General features: G+C 40.6%; 1 protein-coding gene across 8 annotated transcripts in view; it reads right to left on the reverse strand.

The window, feature by feature from the left end:
• Nucleotides 1-18170, reverse strand: part of Fbxw11 (F-box and WD repeat domain containing 11) — a 102509-nt gene that overhangs the window by 57305 nt on the left and 27034 nt on the right. For 4 of the 8 annotated variants that reach the window (XM_020180305.2, XM_020180306.2, XM_074057796.1 and 1 more), the window contains one exon: nt 6925-7026. The exons of the other annotated variants lie outside the window; for them this stretch is intronic. In XM_020180305.2, coding sequence (XP_020035894.1) covers nt 6925-7026 — 102 coding nt within the window. The remainder of the gene's footprint in view (nt 1-6924; nt 7027-18170) is intronic. 8 annotated transcript variants of the gene reach the window in all.

The following is an 18170-nucleotide window of genomic DNA, read 5'->3' on the forward strand; positions in this document are numbered from 1 at the left end:
CCAGTGAAAATATTTGCAATAAATGACAGTTAGTGTATTTAATATATAAAAGGTTCTAACAAATTATACTGAAGATGAATCCATCAAATGAAAACTGGAGAAAGAACACAGAGGTAACTCATACCCAAATGCAGGTGGCTCACACCCGCAATCCTAGCTACCTGAAGACTGAAACTGGAAGGATTACAGTTTGAGGCCAGTCCTGGCAAGCAGCAAGACCTCATCTCCATCAATATCTGAGCACAGTGGTACATGCCTGTCACTCCAGCTATGCAGGAAGCCGAAATTGGGAGGGTTGCGGTTCCAGGCAAAAAGTTTTTGAGACCCCATCTCAATGGAAAAAAGCTGGGAGTGATGGCACGTACCTGTCATCCCAGACAGTAGGAAGCCTAAAATAGTAGGGTTAACAGTCCAGGCCGGCCTGGGGAAAAAGTGAGACTCTATCTGCAAAATAACCAGAGCAAAAAAGGAAGGGCTGGAAGCCTGGCTCAAGCAGTAGAGCCTACCTAGATAGAGCAAAGCCCTAAATTCAATCCCAGTACCATTCCCACAAAAAAGGTGGGGGAAGGAAGTAACTCATAAAACAAGAACTAGAAATGGCCAATAACTAAGAATTGACCTATGTGTCCCATCTCCTTAGTAATCAAACACATGCACGTTACAGAATAAAGGTAGCTCTTCATTTCATCCATCAGAGCTTTCCAGGCTACATGGTCCATGAAGGGAATCTCAGACACTACTTCAGAGTATAATTTGATCCAGCTTCTCAAAAGCACAATTAGCAACCTAACATAGTTAGTGTGCATAGTCTTTTTCCTAAGGAAACAGTCACTGAAGTATATGGAGGTTTAGTTACAATGATGTTCTACTCAACAAGGCTTTAAAAGTCACAAAAACTGGAAGCAATCTTAACACAAAACAGTTTCCTAAAATCAGTAACACAAGTATTACACAGTGACTTAAAAGGATGGTAGGAAATCTTAGTTCATTATTTGCTATTATTTGTCATTTTTAATTGTTGGTTTAATTCTGAACAGTGTATGTTATTCTGGGTAATATTTTAAAAGCAAGCATTAAACGTTTTCAAATGATATCCAGAGCTTATGGCAATGACTGGGAAATAAACTGGTGCCCTCTCCATGATAACAACTGGGTCAGGGTTGTTGGTCCCAGCACCAAAAAAGATTTATGCACTTTTCTAAAAAAGTACATCAGAAAAGGAAGTAAGGAAGAGTGCTCTCAGCCTTAACTCTCTTGGGACTGTCTATGGTACAATGGCAAGTAAGTGAAGCGAGTAAAGGAAGCTGTGTTGTGGTTTGTCTAGGGGAGCCCATTTTTACTATTACAAAAAAAAGGGGGGAGTCCCCAAAATGGCATGGCTGCATATCCTTCTATCAACAAAGAAAGCATGCAGCGCCAGGCAACAAACTGTTAATATCTGTCTCCTGGCAGCAGCAGATTCAAGAGACAAGCTCTCAAAACTTTCTCTATACAGATAATTTAGTTGACAAATACTAAAACACTGACACTGACAAGAACTTACTGTACAGATACAATCGTGCAGTCCTAGACACTTGTGCAACGGCATTATTAAGGGCTTACGATACCACAACACTGGTAACGCAAGGGTCTCCAAAAGAGAAGTGGCTAATTTTGAAAAAAAGTATTGGCCTACTCATTTATATGAGTAGGTTTGATACAATGGCAGGGACAGCCAATGCACAGTAATGAAAAAGTTACAAACTGAACACAATGCACATAGTGCATTTCTATTTATGGTTATCGGAGCTTTTCTGGGAAATGATCATGGGAAACTTGAGAGCAAAGGGAACTTTATATGTCTGTTTTAGGGGGAACATGCAGGTGTTGATACAGGGTCTCACTGTGTATCCCAGGCTGTCCTCAAACTCCTGGTCCTCCTGCCTCAGTTTTCCAAGTGCTGGGATTACAGTTGTGTACCACCATGCCCAGACTGTACGTCTTTTATAACCTTCAGTACTAAACGTATTATTTTTAATTTTTAAATGCTGACAGAAAACAGTCATCTGTCAAAAAAATTTTTTTTCAATTAAGCCATGTTAGCTTTGCTTTAAAATGACCCCAGAGAAGCTAGGGCCTAGCAAGTGTGAGGCCTTGAGTTCAAACCCCAGTACCACCCAAACAAATAAACAAAACCCACTAGAATGCCCCCGGGGTGGGGGGAGGGAGGAGAGAAGAAACAAAGTTGGAAAAAAAGGTGAACTAAGAACATTAAGTTTGAAAATTGTTCAATATTAATTTGAATGATTCTCTTTATTTCTATGTATGTTTAGAAAATTCCACAGTAAATGTTTTCAAATAAAATCTTCCTAGAGCCGACCATGTAAAACAGACAAATCTAGAGCTATTCTGGGTGGTAAAAGTGGCAGGGAACACAATGCTAGCCCCTCCTTATTCCTCTAGTGACTCCAAAGTCAAACTGGAGTTCCAAAGGTCAGTTTAAACCCCTACTCTTGTAGTCATCATTGTTCCCACAGTAACACAGAACCTGCACAACTCATCAATGGATTTTTTTTGGGGGGGTGGGGAGGCAGAGCTTTACGCATGCTAGGCAAGTGCTCTACCCCTGAGCTATATCTGCAGCCCTAAATATACTTTGTAAGTTGACTCATAAAGAGAAAAAAACTGTTTTCTAACATTCATAAAGTACTACAGGCTCTACCACTAAGCAATCCAAAGGTTATTCCAAATCTTCCTGTGACAACCAACAAGAGATGACAAACCTTGGTGCTCATTAGATAAGGGACAAAGTGTCAGGTCCTACACAAAAGGAGAAAAGTTGGGCCACACAGTCTGCATGGGTTTAACTTATGTTTATCCTACCTAGGACTCTTAAACTGCTAAGACTGAATTGTCATTAAATAGAAGAACCAGGTGTAAGCAAAGAAAGAAGTGGATTTTCATCCTCTGAAAAGTAGACAATCATTAAGAGGCAGCTATTGCCGTCCTCCACCTGGTAAAAACCAGCTGAGGAATGAAAAGGGATTTGCCTAGCATGAAGTCACTGCATAGGAGGAACACAACTGAGTCTAAGCTTGTCTGGGCCAAAGCTAGGGTTCTTTCTACTGGTTCAGAAGCTACAGTAAATTCCAGGTACAGTGTTCCCAGACCACAGTGGCCCACCACGAATAGTGAAAGTTACCAAGAGCAAGGCATTAATTATTGCCCAGTAATATATACACTGAGCTAGGAAGGAGGCACCAATCTTGACCAAATGATCCTCTGTCATTCCAAGTCACCAGTCCTACCACTGAAAAATGCTTATCACTAAACTTCTCAGTTCAGAGGTGCACATGGCATTCCCAAGAAAACCTAAGAGTCTATGACACTGAACCTCTACACCAGATGCTAGCTTTTCATTTTTGACACTCAAAATCAGAGATCTATCTCAAACTAAAAGTGATGGCTACAAACTTAAAATGGAGTTGCTACTACAAGCTGATCTGTGACTGTCCAGATGTAGTTCATAACACAGTGCTGCCACTTAAACACATGTGTGACCTCCAGCAAGTCAATTTGGTTGCACAGGTTCCTACACAAAGAAAGCATCATAGATCACCTAGGGCCAGAAGACCACCATACAGAAGAGAAGAGAAGAGGTGGGAAATAAAAGATCCTCACTTCAGTGCTGACCTCATGCCAGTCTTGGCAAGTCAATCCTCTCTGTGTTAGAACTCCTGATTATCTGCCATAACAACTAGATGAAGCTGGATACATGAGAGATCTGTCAGGTTGGTTCAGAGATATCCAGATACTCCAGTTCAGCTGTTCTAAAATACGTGCAGAGTTACTCTGTTATTCTGTTAAACTTGCTCCCAGAGTTTTAAAAGCTATATAGGTTTGGCTAACTTCTGACTTTTATCGCACTTACACACGCACAGACACACACACACAGCCTTCATTTGTGGTTGGGTCTAGACTTCCATTTACAGGTGTGCTAACTACAATGAACAAGGAGCAAGTCTTTAGAGGCCCTGCAGGACACACCAGTTGCTCACTAAATATTCATGGAACTAAATTTGCAGAAATCCACTCAGGAACATTCTTAGCTTTAAGTTTCAAGAGTGCTCATTTGACAAAGGGAATGCCAATTTTTTTTTATATAGAATCTAGCAGGCTTTTCTTTTTTATTTTCAAATAAATGCTGACTAAACAAACTATACATAAGACATCAAAAGTAAAGTTTGCACAAACAAAAGTATGATATAAAACTATAAAAAAAGAGGCACTCCACAACAGAAGAAAACCAGCTTGGGAATCCAGTCAATATGGAATTCAATGTCTGCTCATCACCTTACAGTACTGTAAACACTAGAGACAAACAGCACACAAGCAGCAGCAGCATCCCCATTTTTCCTGATGTGGAGGCTGAGACTAACTCCTACACCACAGAGTTATCATAAACGTAACATGGGTGAAGTTACAAACACAGCTGTAGTGAGTGGTTTTTATTTTCTAAGTCTCTGCTATCCCTTTTCCTTTCTCACACAGAGCAAAAACTGAAGTGGTTAAATTATGCCTAACACAATTACTGCTTTCACTCATGTTTATTCAAAAAGTACACTCAGCTACATGGACAGGCCAATTGCAACTGTTAATAGGTCTAGTGTGACAATTTTAGGAGGGACCCTTTAAAGGACCCTCCACAGCCCAAGCAAAAGTGACCAGGCCCTCCTCTTCTCCTCTTCTACTTAAATAAATGCTTAGCTGGGGTGTGCACTGGAAGAGTCACAAAAATGTAGCAGTGGGCATTCTTTAAAGGGCCAAGCCCAAATTAAGGCACCAGATTTTAGCATGGTTTGGAGACTGGAGCAAAGGGAAGAATGCTAGAGTCAAAATACGTAAACCAAAATAAAATTAAGGACCAGGGATATAGCTCAGTGATACAGCACTTGCATAGCACACATAAGGTTCCGAGTTCAATTCCCAGCACTAACGAAAGAATTAAGTTAGATTTCAAAAGAAAAGCTAAGAATTGAAAAATGTAAGTTTCTGATTAAAATAGTAATAATACCTAAAACACATGAGTGAAGCAGAAGGAAGTCTAGTCTCTGTGTCAATACATGGTTACTTTCCCTTCCCCAGTTGACTAAACAGCTAATGATGGAATAATTCCAACCAGCTAAGTACATAAGTTGTTTTTCTGTACTGCACACCCTCCTTATATACTAATGAAAATAAAATCTAAGTAAGCACATCTCTAAAGCCAGCATTGCTTCAGTCACTTACATAAGGACCGATGAAGGCAACATTTCCCATTTTTTCTCTGAAATAACTTTCACATGAAAAGACGAGTCAAAGAACTTTTAAGGCATTTAAAAGTTCCCCAACTTTCAACACAGTAGAAACCCATACTTCTTCCCAGTCGCCCCACCTCCAGAGACCTGACAACACTTTACTAAATGTATTGAATGGTGCCTTCTATTGGTCAATTACTTTTAACTCAATACAATAAAAAGAATCTAACTTCAAGATCTATTAACAACTACAATTCTTTCCCTACTTAAATTTCCAGCTCTAGAAAAAGCTGGTTCAGCCCATTAAAAAAAATCCACTGTAACATTTAAGTGACCATTAAAAGTCCATACTGTTATTCTCATGCAAAAGTCCAAAACATAGCACCAAGGAGAGCACATGCAATATTTTTGCGATTTCAGCAACACTTTTGTTAAAGCTGTATTTCAGCAAGGAGGCTGCTTTCCAAAGATAAACACATGCTATATTGAAGCCTCACTGAAACACCCAACTCCTTATCCTGTGACATATTTTACAGAGACTCTCTCAAGGCAAGTGGACCATATCCCCAGCTCACTCTGCTCTGGAGGTTCCAGACAGTGTTCTAAAGAAAGCACTTTACACCAATGCTACTCAGAACGTTTGCTACAAAGAACATAAAAAGCACAGTCCAGAAGGCAGAAAATTTTCCTCCTTCCTCCATCTAAAGACTGCAAACATGAGATCACCCAGGCCACCAATATCCCTCTAACCCATTTCCTGATTTTAGTTTTCTCAAAACAGAACCCCAGGAATTTAACACTGCTTTTTAAAGAAAGGTCTATCAAACTGTGTGGACTACACAGTGAGGAAAACTGAACCATATTTGATAAACACCTGTTTTCTCTAAACAGAGCTTCCGAAAAACAAAGCCCCAATGTTTTAGGCCTTGGCTCAATCAGAAACCATCTCTCAGAAACCAGTTAAGACAGGTCACCAACTGCACTCCTGCTAACAGTTTTATCCTGCACAACCCCACCCCGCCAACCCCCAAAAAGTACTACTTTTATCTGTGGAATTCTCTGCCGGCCTCGGCCTGGAAAACTGGGTAGACCCTGAGGAAAGGTATTAGATCTGGCCGTTGGGAGGTGGCCCAACTGACAGATACGGTAGCATAAAGCTGTGTGATCTTTATAAAGCTCAACTTGAGGCTTGTAACAATAGTGATTCCCTCCCCCCTCCTTTTCTGGAAGGGGGAAAGAAAGCAAACAAAAAGGATGAGTTTCAAAATAGAAAAATCACCACTTTAATTATGAACACTTCCATCCCATCTCAACAAAGAACTATTAAAGGTAGCCAAATGGAAAATGTCAGGGTTTTTTTGGTTTTTTTTTTTGGCACGTGCACAACTATTAAACATGAAAATCACAACTTCAGAGTGAAGGGTAAAGAATAAAAAGCAGGAGCAGAAAAAAGGGGAGCAGGACAGGGCCCAGCCAAACACCCACTGGCTCAGAAGGGCCCTCCATGTGGGGCACCCAGGCTGGAGGAGAGCAGAGGCTTACACAGAACATTCAGCAGACTTAACATTGGATTAAACACACTACTGCAAGTTTCAACAAATGTTCATGGCATACGTAAAACATTTACAACAAGAAAGAAGAGAGGCACCTGGAGACATCTGACACTGGGCATGCTCTGCAGGCAACTCAGTGCGCACATGCTCTCTACCAGGTTGGCGCAGCCTAGCCACAAAGACCTGGGCACAGAACACTGCAGGATGACAAAAAGGAAGGGAGAGAAGAAGCAGTTAGAGGCCGCAACAAATCACTCCTCACACAGGCAACTTCAACGTTAGTGGGTCAGGGGTGCACCCATGGTGGTCGGGAGGTTGGGGTGGTCCCAGGCACTACTGAACCCTGGGAGAGGGCCCGCTTTCTGTCTGCTGCCAACCACTAATTTCTCAGGATACAGTGGCAGAACCAAGATGGGCAGAGAAAATGTTTAAATGAAAACCCACTAACGGGAACTATGTGGTGAGTGCAAAACAAGATTAGTGAGAGATTTTGTCTACAGTTTCATAAGAGTAAGGGTTTCTGCTCCACTTCGTATAATCACAATTGCCATTACTGCTTAAGAACCCAGTACGTTCTAGGGAACACACTTTAAATATGTTCCCTAATCCCCACATGACAGCTTTCAGAAGTTGAGGCTAAGTGATTTGCACAGGACACACGGGACATGAGGGGAGAGTCAGACGTTCAACCATTAGTTTGTCTTCTACCAAATCCTGTTCTTTCCACAAGATCAGGATGTCTCTAGTGGAAAACTTTGTTCACCCCAAGCTTTATTATTTGAGTGCAGTTTTGAGCTTCCCTAAAGTAAGATGACAGGAGACCTAGGGAACAGGAAACGGAAGGAGGAAGATGAGTGACAGACCAGTAGATACAGGCAATAAAAGATCTGCTTAAAACATATCTGACTTTCAGTGTCACCAACACCTCTTCCTTCTCAAAGAAAAAAGCTCTACAATACCATGATTTTCATTTTGGACTTTTTATTTAGTCATTGTCATGACTAAAAATTGAAAATTTATGTCATTTATACTTTCCCATCTTTTCATTAAAAGCTTGCAGTTTTTAAAATAACTCAGGAAAAAAGGCAAAACATTAAAACAAGGACATATATCATGGCTAGTATTTAATAATCAGACTACAGTTTTCAATATATAGATTCAAGATCTAAGATTAATGAATTTACTATGACAAAAATCAGTAATTGTGCAAAGAAACACCTGAGGGTGCTTGAGTTCAGACAGACAGTGCAGAAGTCTTAGGCCTGACTCCTCAGTTTGTTCTTCCTGGCTTCCTCGTTCACTTACTGTCCCGGCATAGCTTCACTCTCAGAGTTTGGGTTTGAGAGAACTCCTCTAACACTCCAACTGCAATATCAACCATGACAGTTCTGCTTGAAATCAGTAGACCTGGGATCCTATCCAGCACGTGCCACATGCCACAGCTGATCCTAACATAGAGAACACTGGGATTATTTAGAGACATCACTTACAAAACCAGAGAAACCAAATGAAATAAAAAAACTGCATTCTCAGGTGACAATGAAAATGTCACACACGTTCAATGTGAATATTTATTCCACAGCTTGCCACAGCCCATACGGCAGCAGCTTGTCACTGTTGGCCCCCCCACACACACTTTGCTGCCCCAGTGGTTTCATACCATAGAGTGCCAACTACAGGAAAGACGGTGAATACATTTTGGTATAATGCGATGAAAGTAGCTGTTATTTGCTAGACAACTGTCATAGTAAACTCTCCCAATAACCCTGGAAAGATAGATATAATTTAATTTTGCAGATAAGGAAACCAAGAATCAGGGAAAAAGAGAACTTAATTTGTTTAAACAGTAACTTGTCCAAGGTACAAGGGAACGAGAGTTAATGGATGGCAGAATTAGGACTAGAAATTAGTCTTGTCTGGTTCCATACAGCAAACTCTATATCCAAAGACAGTCCAGCACACACTTATTAAATGAACATTTGCATCTGTATGCACCAAAGTGGACTGGCAGAGGAAAGGCTCAGACACATGACATATTTATGTTACGTAATTATTTCATTTAATTAAACTCCCAGTATCTTTGCAGTTCAATTTAGGTTACTTTTTCTAGAATGTCTGTAGTTGTGTGAATCACAGAATCACTCAGATCTCAGGATAGTTTTTTAAGGATTATGCCTGTGATTCACACCTGTAATCCCAGCTACTAGGGCGCACACACACACACACACACACACACACACACACACACACCCCCTCCAAGAGAATCCTGCTAATGACTTGGGAAAGGCAATTTTTCACATTTAATAATTTTTTAAAAGAAATCACAGGTTGTGAGAGCTGAAAGAAACTCTTTAAAAGCATTTGCTCTAGCTTCTCACCCTGACTTTAGATTAAAGATAAAAAAGCTAACAGCCAAAGAAGAGAAATGATCTCCCCAACGTTCCTAACCATCTAGTGATCTACTCGATACTTACAAAAATGTGGGAAACAATATAAAAAGATTTATGTGAATTTAACTTCAAAATGCAAACAGTTAACACAAGTTTCATGTTTTGTTTTTAGTGGGATTGGGGTTCCAGGACTTCATGCTTGCAAAGCAGGCACACTACCACTTGAGCCATACCTCTGGTCCATCTTGCTCTGGTTATTTTGGAGATGGGGGGGGTCTCAAGAACTATTTGACTGGGCTGGCCTCGAACCATGATTCTCCTAATCTCAGCCTCCCAGGAGCCATCATTCCCTAGCCTTTGTGAGAAGGCTGGGGATTGAACCCAGGGACTATGCTACATCCTCAGCCCATTTTACAGCTTTTTTAAAGCTTGGTATTGAACTTGTACATTTAGGGAAAAAATTTTAAAGCCCAACCCCCACCCTGGCAAAGGTCTGATTGCTAAGAATTTATCTTTCTGATATCAACAGTAGATACTGTGGAATCTAGAGAAAGACCTCAGTGTTAACTGAGGGTCTACTGCGTGCCTCACCCAGGTAAACATCTCATGAACGATATCCCACGTGAGCTTCGCAGTAATGCTACACAGTAGGTATTACTTCCCCAACATTTGGAAGAGAAAATGTAGAAATGAAGTAACTGACTTGTCCAAAAATCACACAGTGCTAGGGTGAAGCTAGTACCTGGGTCTGGGGCAAGTGTCACTTTTCACCAACACCAATGGCTTATCCTACTTGCTGCAGAGCACGTTATATGGAGGAAACTGAGTCCTAGGCATCACCCAACCTGGAATTGTGGAACAACTGCCAAATCTGTTAATCTAAGGTCTCAACTCTCAGCTCTCCGGGGCTGAGGTTCCAGTCTCAAGACCAATGTTGTTAGCCACTTGGTAAGAATAAAGTCAGCTGTAGTTAAGCAGTATAATGACTGCCACCTGCCATACTTTCACACTCAATAACCTTGACAATAGTGACCTACAAAGCTGAAAAAACAAAAAAGTCTTTACTCAACAATGTCGTTCTAAGAAATATTCCCATATTCTAACAAAGAAGTCTATACGTGTTGGCCTGGATAAGGTTCCTTGTGTCCAACACAACAGGAAGACTTGATCCAACTCAAAAACAATGGACAAAAATACATTCATCAATCTAAGAGCATTTAAAATGCAGCTGAGATCAAAAGAGTAAGTGATTCTTGAAGCTTTTAACGCCTTGTTGGAAATTCATGATTATTATGGAATAAACTACCATCCCTTATTCTTTTCTAAATAATTAAAAGATAGCTTCATACTAGTTATTATATTCACAATGTAAACTGCTGTCTTTTCCTTTCTTTTTAAGGTTAACGATAATTGGCGGCGGGCGGGGGGGGGGGTGTTTGTCTCTAAGATGTTTGTTGTAATTTCACACTTAGCTCTTGCAGTGACCAGTATTCTAATTCAGGATTGTTCACAGAAAACAGGAGACCATTCATACTGGGTTCTGGTATTAACAGCAAATGCTGATTGATTATATTTGCAGGTTCTAGAATCAAAGAAAAAAAATTAGCCAAGGGATTTAATGGTGCTTATTAATTCTGCCATCCCACTGCATAATCAAAATCCAAAAGCAGGACCACCGAGCTAAGAGGCACTTAAGTCAGTACAGACAGAAGGAACAAAGAGCTGAAAGTTTGTTGACAGGGAGGAGAAAAATGTCCTGGACTCTTTCTATTACCATAGGAACCACAAGTCAAAGAGAAAAAGGCTTGCAGGCTCCTTGTCTTCTCATTGGCCAGTTTGTAGAAGCGTGCACAAAACCTAACTCCAGTCTGTTTCTAGATGGGATTATTTTGAATCTCTTGCCTTGACTCCTTCTCAAAAAGACGATTCTCTCAAAAGCTGCCCACAGAGGTATTTTATGTTCATCAACTCTCTAAAGTTAGAGAATCTAACTTTAGAAATCTACCTGTTACATGTTTTCTGTAATCCCCTCTCAAATGTTTTTAAGTCGCTTCCCACAGAATCACTACCAGCTCTTCTAACTCCTCTTATCATGCTTGAGATAACAAAGCTGAGTGTCTTACATATACTGTTCCATTCAACAACACTGTATCTGAACTTATGTTATGTGCACAAAGAAAAGACATTCTCTCCTCCAGAAGCTCCTAGGAGGGAATCTCAATGACATACAGTACAACTATTTCTCACACACACACCCCCACACACCCACAGACAACCCTCCTATAAAGAACAGGGATGTCTGAACTGAGCCATCAAGGGTGAGTAGGAAGCAATCAGCCAGGGGAAGAGTGAGAAAAAGAAATTCTAGGCAGAATAACTAGCATAAACAAAGCCAAAAAAACTAAGAAATGGTACATCCTCTGCAAGAATCTGCAACCAAGCCAGGTGCTGGTGGCTCATGCCTGTAATCCTATCTACTCAGGAGGATTACTGTTTGAAGCTAGCCCAGGCAAACAATACAAGAGACTCTATCTCAGAAAAACTGTTCACAAAAATAGGGCTGGTGGAGTGGCTCAAGGTGAAGACCCTGATTTCAAGCCCCAGTACCGCAAATAAATAAATAAATAAATAAATAAATAAATAAATCTGCAACCAATTTAGCATTAAAATATAAATGTGGGAGAAAGCTCCAAAAGACAGGGAGCAAATCAGTGAATTCTCTTCTATACCATTCCATTTAAAAGTGGGACTTCAAGCAGGATGCTGGTGGCTCACACCTATAATCCCAGCTACTCAGGAGGCAGGGATCAAGAGGATGGAGGTTCGAAGCCAGCCCAGGGAAAACAGTTCAAGACCCTATCTCAAAAAATACCCGTCACAAAAATAGGGCTGATTGAGAGGCTCAAGGTGAAGACCCTGAGTTCAAATCCCAGCACAAAAAAAAGTGGGACTTCAGCCTGGCATGGTAGTGCGTATCTGTAATCCAAGCACTCAGGAGGCTGAGGCAGGAGAATTACAAATTCCAGGCCAGCCTGGGCTACATGAGACCATGTATTACACCCCTCCCCCATAAAAATGGGACTTCGTCCTGTAAAGCAGAATCTCTTTTTTTTTTACCCTCTATTTTTTTTAACATTTTTAAAATTTCTTTTATTCATATGTGCATACAATGTTTGGGTCATTTCTCCCCCCCTCCCCCCACCCCCTCCCTTTCCCCTGTCCCCTCCCTCTCCCTCGCTACTAGGCCCTTATCTCTAATTTTGTTGTAGAGAGAGTATAAGCAATAATAGGAAGGAACGAGGGTTTTTGCTGGTTGAGATAAGGATAGCTATACAGGGCATTGACTCACATTGATTTCCTGTGCGTGTGTGTTACCTTCTAGGTTAATTCTTTTTGATCTAACCTTTTCTCTAGTTCCTGGTCCCCTTTTCCTATTGGCCTCTGTCGCTTTAAAGTTTCTGCATTAGTTCCTTTGCATTGAGGACATCAAATGCTATCTTGTTTTTTTGTTTTTTGAGTTTCTTGCTTATCCTCATACCTCCCTTGTGTGCTCTCGCCTCATCATGTGCTCAAAGTCCAATCCCATTGTTGTGTTTGCCCTGGATCTAACATATGAGGGAGAACATATGATTTTTGGTCTTTTGGGCCAGGCTAACCTCACTCAGAATGATGTTCTCCAATTCCATCCATTTACCAGCAAATGATAACATTTCATTCTTCTTCATGGCTGCATAAAATTCCATTGTGTATATAAACCACATTTTCTTAATCCATTCGTCAGTGCTGGGGCATCTTGGCTGTTTCCGTAACTTGGCTATTGTGAATAGTGCCGCAATAAACATGGGTGTGCAGGTGCCTCTGGAGTAACCTGTGTCACAGTCTTTTGGGTATATCCCCAAGAGTGGTATTGCTGGATCAAATGGTAGATCAATGTCTAGCTTTTTAAGTAGCCTCCAAATTTTTTTCCAGAGTGGTTGTACTAGTTTACATTCCCACCAACAGTGTAAGAGGGTTCCTTTTTCCCCATATCCTCACCAACACCTGTTGTTAGTGGTGTTGCTGATGATGGCTATTCTAACAGGGGTGAGGTGGAATCTTAGTGTGGTTTTAATTTGCATTTCCTTTATTGCTAGAGATGGTGAGCATTTTTTCATGTGCTTTTTGGCCATCTGAATTTCTTCTTTTGAGAAAGTTCTTTTGAGAAAGTTCACTTGCCCATTTCTTTATCAGTTCATTAATTTTGGGAGTTTAGTTTTTTGAATTCCCTGTATATTCTGGTTATCAGTCTCTTCTCTGATGTGTAGCTGGCAAATATTTTCTGCCACTCTGTGGGTGTTCTCTTCAGTTTAGAGACCATTTCTTTTGTTGAGCAGAAGCCTTTTAGTTTTATGAAGTCCCATCTGTCTAAAGGCAGTTATCTCTCAACTGTACTACAGCCTGCAGGTAGGTGGCCAATCCTGTCCAGGTGTGTGATCCCATTTTACATCAACACGTATGGGATTTCTTTCCAACTGAGAATACACACAGACACCAACAATACCAGTCAGATAGGACTGGTGGCTAGCAGGCCATTAACACAAAAGGGTGGGAGTAAACAGTAAAAATCCATGCTTTTTTTTTTTTACAGGCATTGTGAATTTTGTTAAAGACTAATAAATAAAGAGTGCTTTGAATCTTTTAATTTCTTCAAGTGAGGCATCAAAACTTCTAATATTCAAACCACTGCTAAAGGCAATGATGACACAGCTGTTAAAATTTTTAAGCAGGGGAACGAGCCTTGACAGCTAGGGCAAAGCATGATGGGGAAAAAAGTAAAAAAGATAAGCTTTTTTTAGAGAACCTACAAGACAGTATTTCATTTTGGTTTACAACCAATGCAAACTTCTTTCACTGGTTACAAGGAGTAACCAGTACTTGGCAAATTTCATACTCAAAGTCATTTTTATCCCCGATGTAAAACAGTGTCATGACAATGAGATGGAGCTGCCAGGCACAGAGGAGTAAAATCAAAGATCCATTTGGTGGTGACCACTTGGCAGTAACACATTCTCCGTCGTTAGGATCCGTCAGCAGATCCTAATCCTAGGACTGGCTCCTGAAGAAACATCTAGAAGGAAGGTAGGCTCCCTGAACTGCTGTTTCTCAAGGAGCAACTCGAAATGTAATGAAAATGAGGCTGCAGAAATCTTCTAAGTTCAGAAGCCAGCATTTCTGGTTTGACCATTTCACGATGACCTATAAGATACAGCATACTCTCACCAAAACAACTATGGTTTTTAAAACCAAAAATCATAATACAGTATCCAAGTTATGGAATAAAGGTTAATTCCCAATTGAACAGCACTTTGCATAGCCTGTTACAGAACTGAATACTGGCCCACATATGTAACAAGTTTCTTTTTGCATAGAATGGCATTGTTCTTACAGAATTTGATAATAAACATGGAGCATATAACTAAGACAGTTGACGTTTTAATTCTTAGTAACCGTATTTTAGAATTATGTAGATATTACCCTACAAAGTGTTTTCAGGCTGGAATATGTGGTAAGGGAAGAAAATGGCAGAAGGGGGAAAGAAAACAGAAATTTACTATCTGCCAAGTCTTAGAGATTCAAACAGAGGTAAACAAAAATGGAATCAGAACTCATAAGGAGAGGCCAAACTGTCCTCAAACAGTAATTTTCTAAAATTCTTTCAATGTTCAAACAATTGCCTCACCTTGGGTGACTATGTAAGACAAGACATCCAAACCCAAAAAGCTAAGGAAACTACAATGATCTTCATGGTCACCTTTGGTAGAGGAGTGAAGGATAATTTTGTCTTTCTTCTTTTTTCTCTATTAGCTTGTGTTTTGCGGTGCTAGAGATCAAACTCAGGGTCTCGCAGATGCTAGGCAAGTACTCTTCCAATGAGCTATGTAGCTCCACCCCTTTTTATTTATTTAATTTTTTTCTGGTGGTACTGGGGACGTCAGGCTTGTTAGGCAGGCACTTTACTACTTGAGTCACTCTACCACAGCCCCCCCCCCACTCCCTTTTAAGTCTTTATTCATCTGTATTTTCTGATTTTTCTCCAATGACTAACTAGTACTTATGTACTACTTTACTACTACCTTGCATAATGTTAAAGTGTTGCTTTATTTTAATTATCAATAGTAACTTGACAAAATCAAATACATTCCAATAATTAGTTTTGAGTCTATGTTACACATCTGTCACTTAAAATGTGTAAAATAACTATAAAAATGTTTTACCTAATGATCCGTGGAAATAGCAGTGAACAGCAAAATCCTAACAGCTCTTTCCTGAGGAGATCCAAGAGAAAGAAACCATCCTTATGTACTTGACAATTACCACTCACAACTCTCCAACACGGCCAGGCTCTTGTGCTCTTGCAGAGCCGGACAGGGGAGGTGAGACAGACTCTGAGGGAGTGCAGCCTCTATTCTAAGTAGCATGACAGAGAACAGGATGTAACAAGCTCATCTATTTCCGGCATAGCTGTTGGGTTCTCAGTTGTCCCAGGGCCAGTCTGAGGTTCTAGTCTCAATGTGATTTATCCAAGATCCATAAATCCTGAGACTGAAGAGAATTCAACATTTACAAAAAATACATTGGGTTCTTTCTGTCAGCATCTGTGGTCCAATTAGGAATGTTGGTCAGGATGACCAACTAATTACAAGCCTGGTCCATTTTCAATGAAAATAAATATATGAAAGTTTGCCAAAAAAGGATAAACTGGGAAAGGGATGTAACTTTAATCCTGTACAACTCTACTGAATTTATCATCTCTCGCATCACCTCCTCTGGTCAGACAGGTTCCCGAGTTCTAACAAGGGAAACTCAGGACCAAAGACATCACCTAACTTGCCAGAGATCAGCGTAGTAAAACTATGATTTTATCTGACCCCAAAATCCTTGCTTTTTTCCTACACAGCCTGTCACTTCCTTTGCCTGATGTCAAATTCTGAATTATTCTCAAATTTAAGACTTGTCACTTACCTATCCTCCTGATGGGTATAACTGTGAGTGGCACAGTCTCTGGTGTGCCACTCTGCAATGGGCATTCAAGACTTGAAAACACACACAGCATTTGACTCAGCAAGCTCACAAGCAACTAATTACGCTAACGGGAAAAGGCTAAGAAGATGTTCATCTCATCACTATACATAATAGCAAAGGGAAATGTCAAGAACGATAGGGATAGTGGATAAATCAGATTACCAAAAGACAACACAACGCCTCTACCAAACAGAACCACATTGTGGATCACATTCATAGACACGGAAGAAAGTTCCAGCACACTGAAAGAATCCAAGAAATATTAAATGAAGAAAGGCAACAAATAAGAACTTGTAATAACCGTGACCATGTTTATTTAACAAAGTACAAAGAAAACATTCAGTATGAAATACAAATGCTTTTTATCTCATTCCTCGTGTCTACCGTGTATTGTCAGGTGCAGTCAGAACACAACTGGCACAGATCTTCAATCCTTTATACTTTGGGCCACTTTAAGCAGAATGCTGGCACCTCCATCATCACTGGGGGATCTAGGCCTTTCTGCTTCAATGAAAATGAAGAGCAGGTGAAGATGAAGAGCAGGTGAAGATGAAGAGCAGGTGAAGATGAAGAGCAGGTGAAGATAAGCTTGGTTGCACTGAGCTGACAAAAGATGCTACTCTAAATTCATTTTGATGCCTGTGGCTTCTGCACAGCTAAGGGTGTACAAGTCAGAAAACTCTTGGGAGTTTCTAAACACATGACAGTCTGTGTTCACACTGCATGGCACATGAGGGATTCCAGGTGCTGGCAGTAAACACTGGCTTTGTTTATCAGGCACTATTTAGGATCTGGAAGACATACTCTCTCACCTACACCGGCTCTCCTGTCCCCACCGTAAGTCAGGTCAACTTCCCCTTCCTTACCATAGGTTAAGGTTTGGATAGGCTTGTTTGTTTACTAGAGACCTGGTCCCCATGTGGTGGGCCCCTGAAGGGGTGGGGCCTAGTGGAAGGCCATTAAATCACTAGGGACACTGCCACATCACAATTAACATAGTTCTTATGGGACCACAGACAGTTCCTAAGTGAGCTGCCCACAAGCAGTCCCTCTCTAGTCTCTAGTTTTTTGCCTCACCATGTGACCTCTTCTGCACACATTCCCACACTGTGATGACATCCACCACGACACCCTCATGGGACACCAAACAGATCCTGGACTGCTTATACAAGCCCTCTACTATTTTCTAAACACTGCTCATTTCCCAACCATGTACTTCATTTTCAGAGACCTAAGCAGTCCCTATCCCAAAAAACACACATTCCAAGTCGGTAGGGACTTGATGTTTGACATGTCACACATACACAGACTTAGAAAACTGGTGACCCTCTCTCCTCTGTCCTCAACGGACCTCTGAAAGCAAGGCAGGTCACCAGCAGTTCTACTGGAGACAGGCTTCTAGTTCCTACTGTGTCTGATCACAAACCACAGGCTCAGCATGGATGAAGGGCTTGGACTAAGTGATCTTCCTTGGATGGATTATCCAAGACTGTATCCACACGGTTAAACATCATATATGTACATAAAATAAAATTCTAAAACATTAAATTTATGTATTGTAATATGACTAGCTAATTGGTTATAGAAATCCATTCAAAAAATTTTATTATTCTTAACTGATTTCCCTTAAATATGTGGCTTGCTTTCTGCCAGTCATGTAAAAATATGCATGCTGAACTTTGGTTAAAAAAGAAAAACGGCAATCAAAATTTTGCTCTTCTAGCTAGGAACAGCATGAAAAGTGAACTGTCAAAGCTAATAAGACATAAAGAGACATGTCTTATCATTCCTTATTAATTGTATAAGCTTTACACTTGCTCTTCCTTCTCACATAGCCCACTATTCTCAGATCCTAAACTGACCTTGGTTTCAAGTAAGAATAAAGTGGT

The sequence above is a fragment of the Castor canadensis genome, chromosome 16 (assembly GCF_047511655.1).
Source record: "Castor canadensis chromosome 16, mCasCan1.hap1v2, whole genome shotgun sequence".
Taxonomy (NCBI): Eukaryota; Metazoa; Chordata; class Mammalia; order Rodentia; family Castoridae; genus Castor; species Castor canadensis.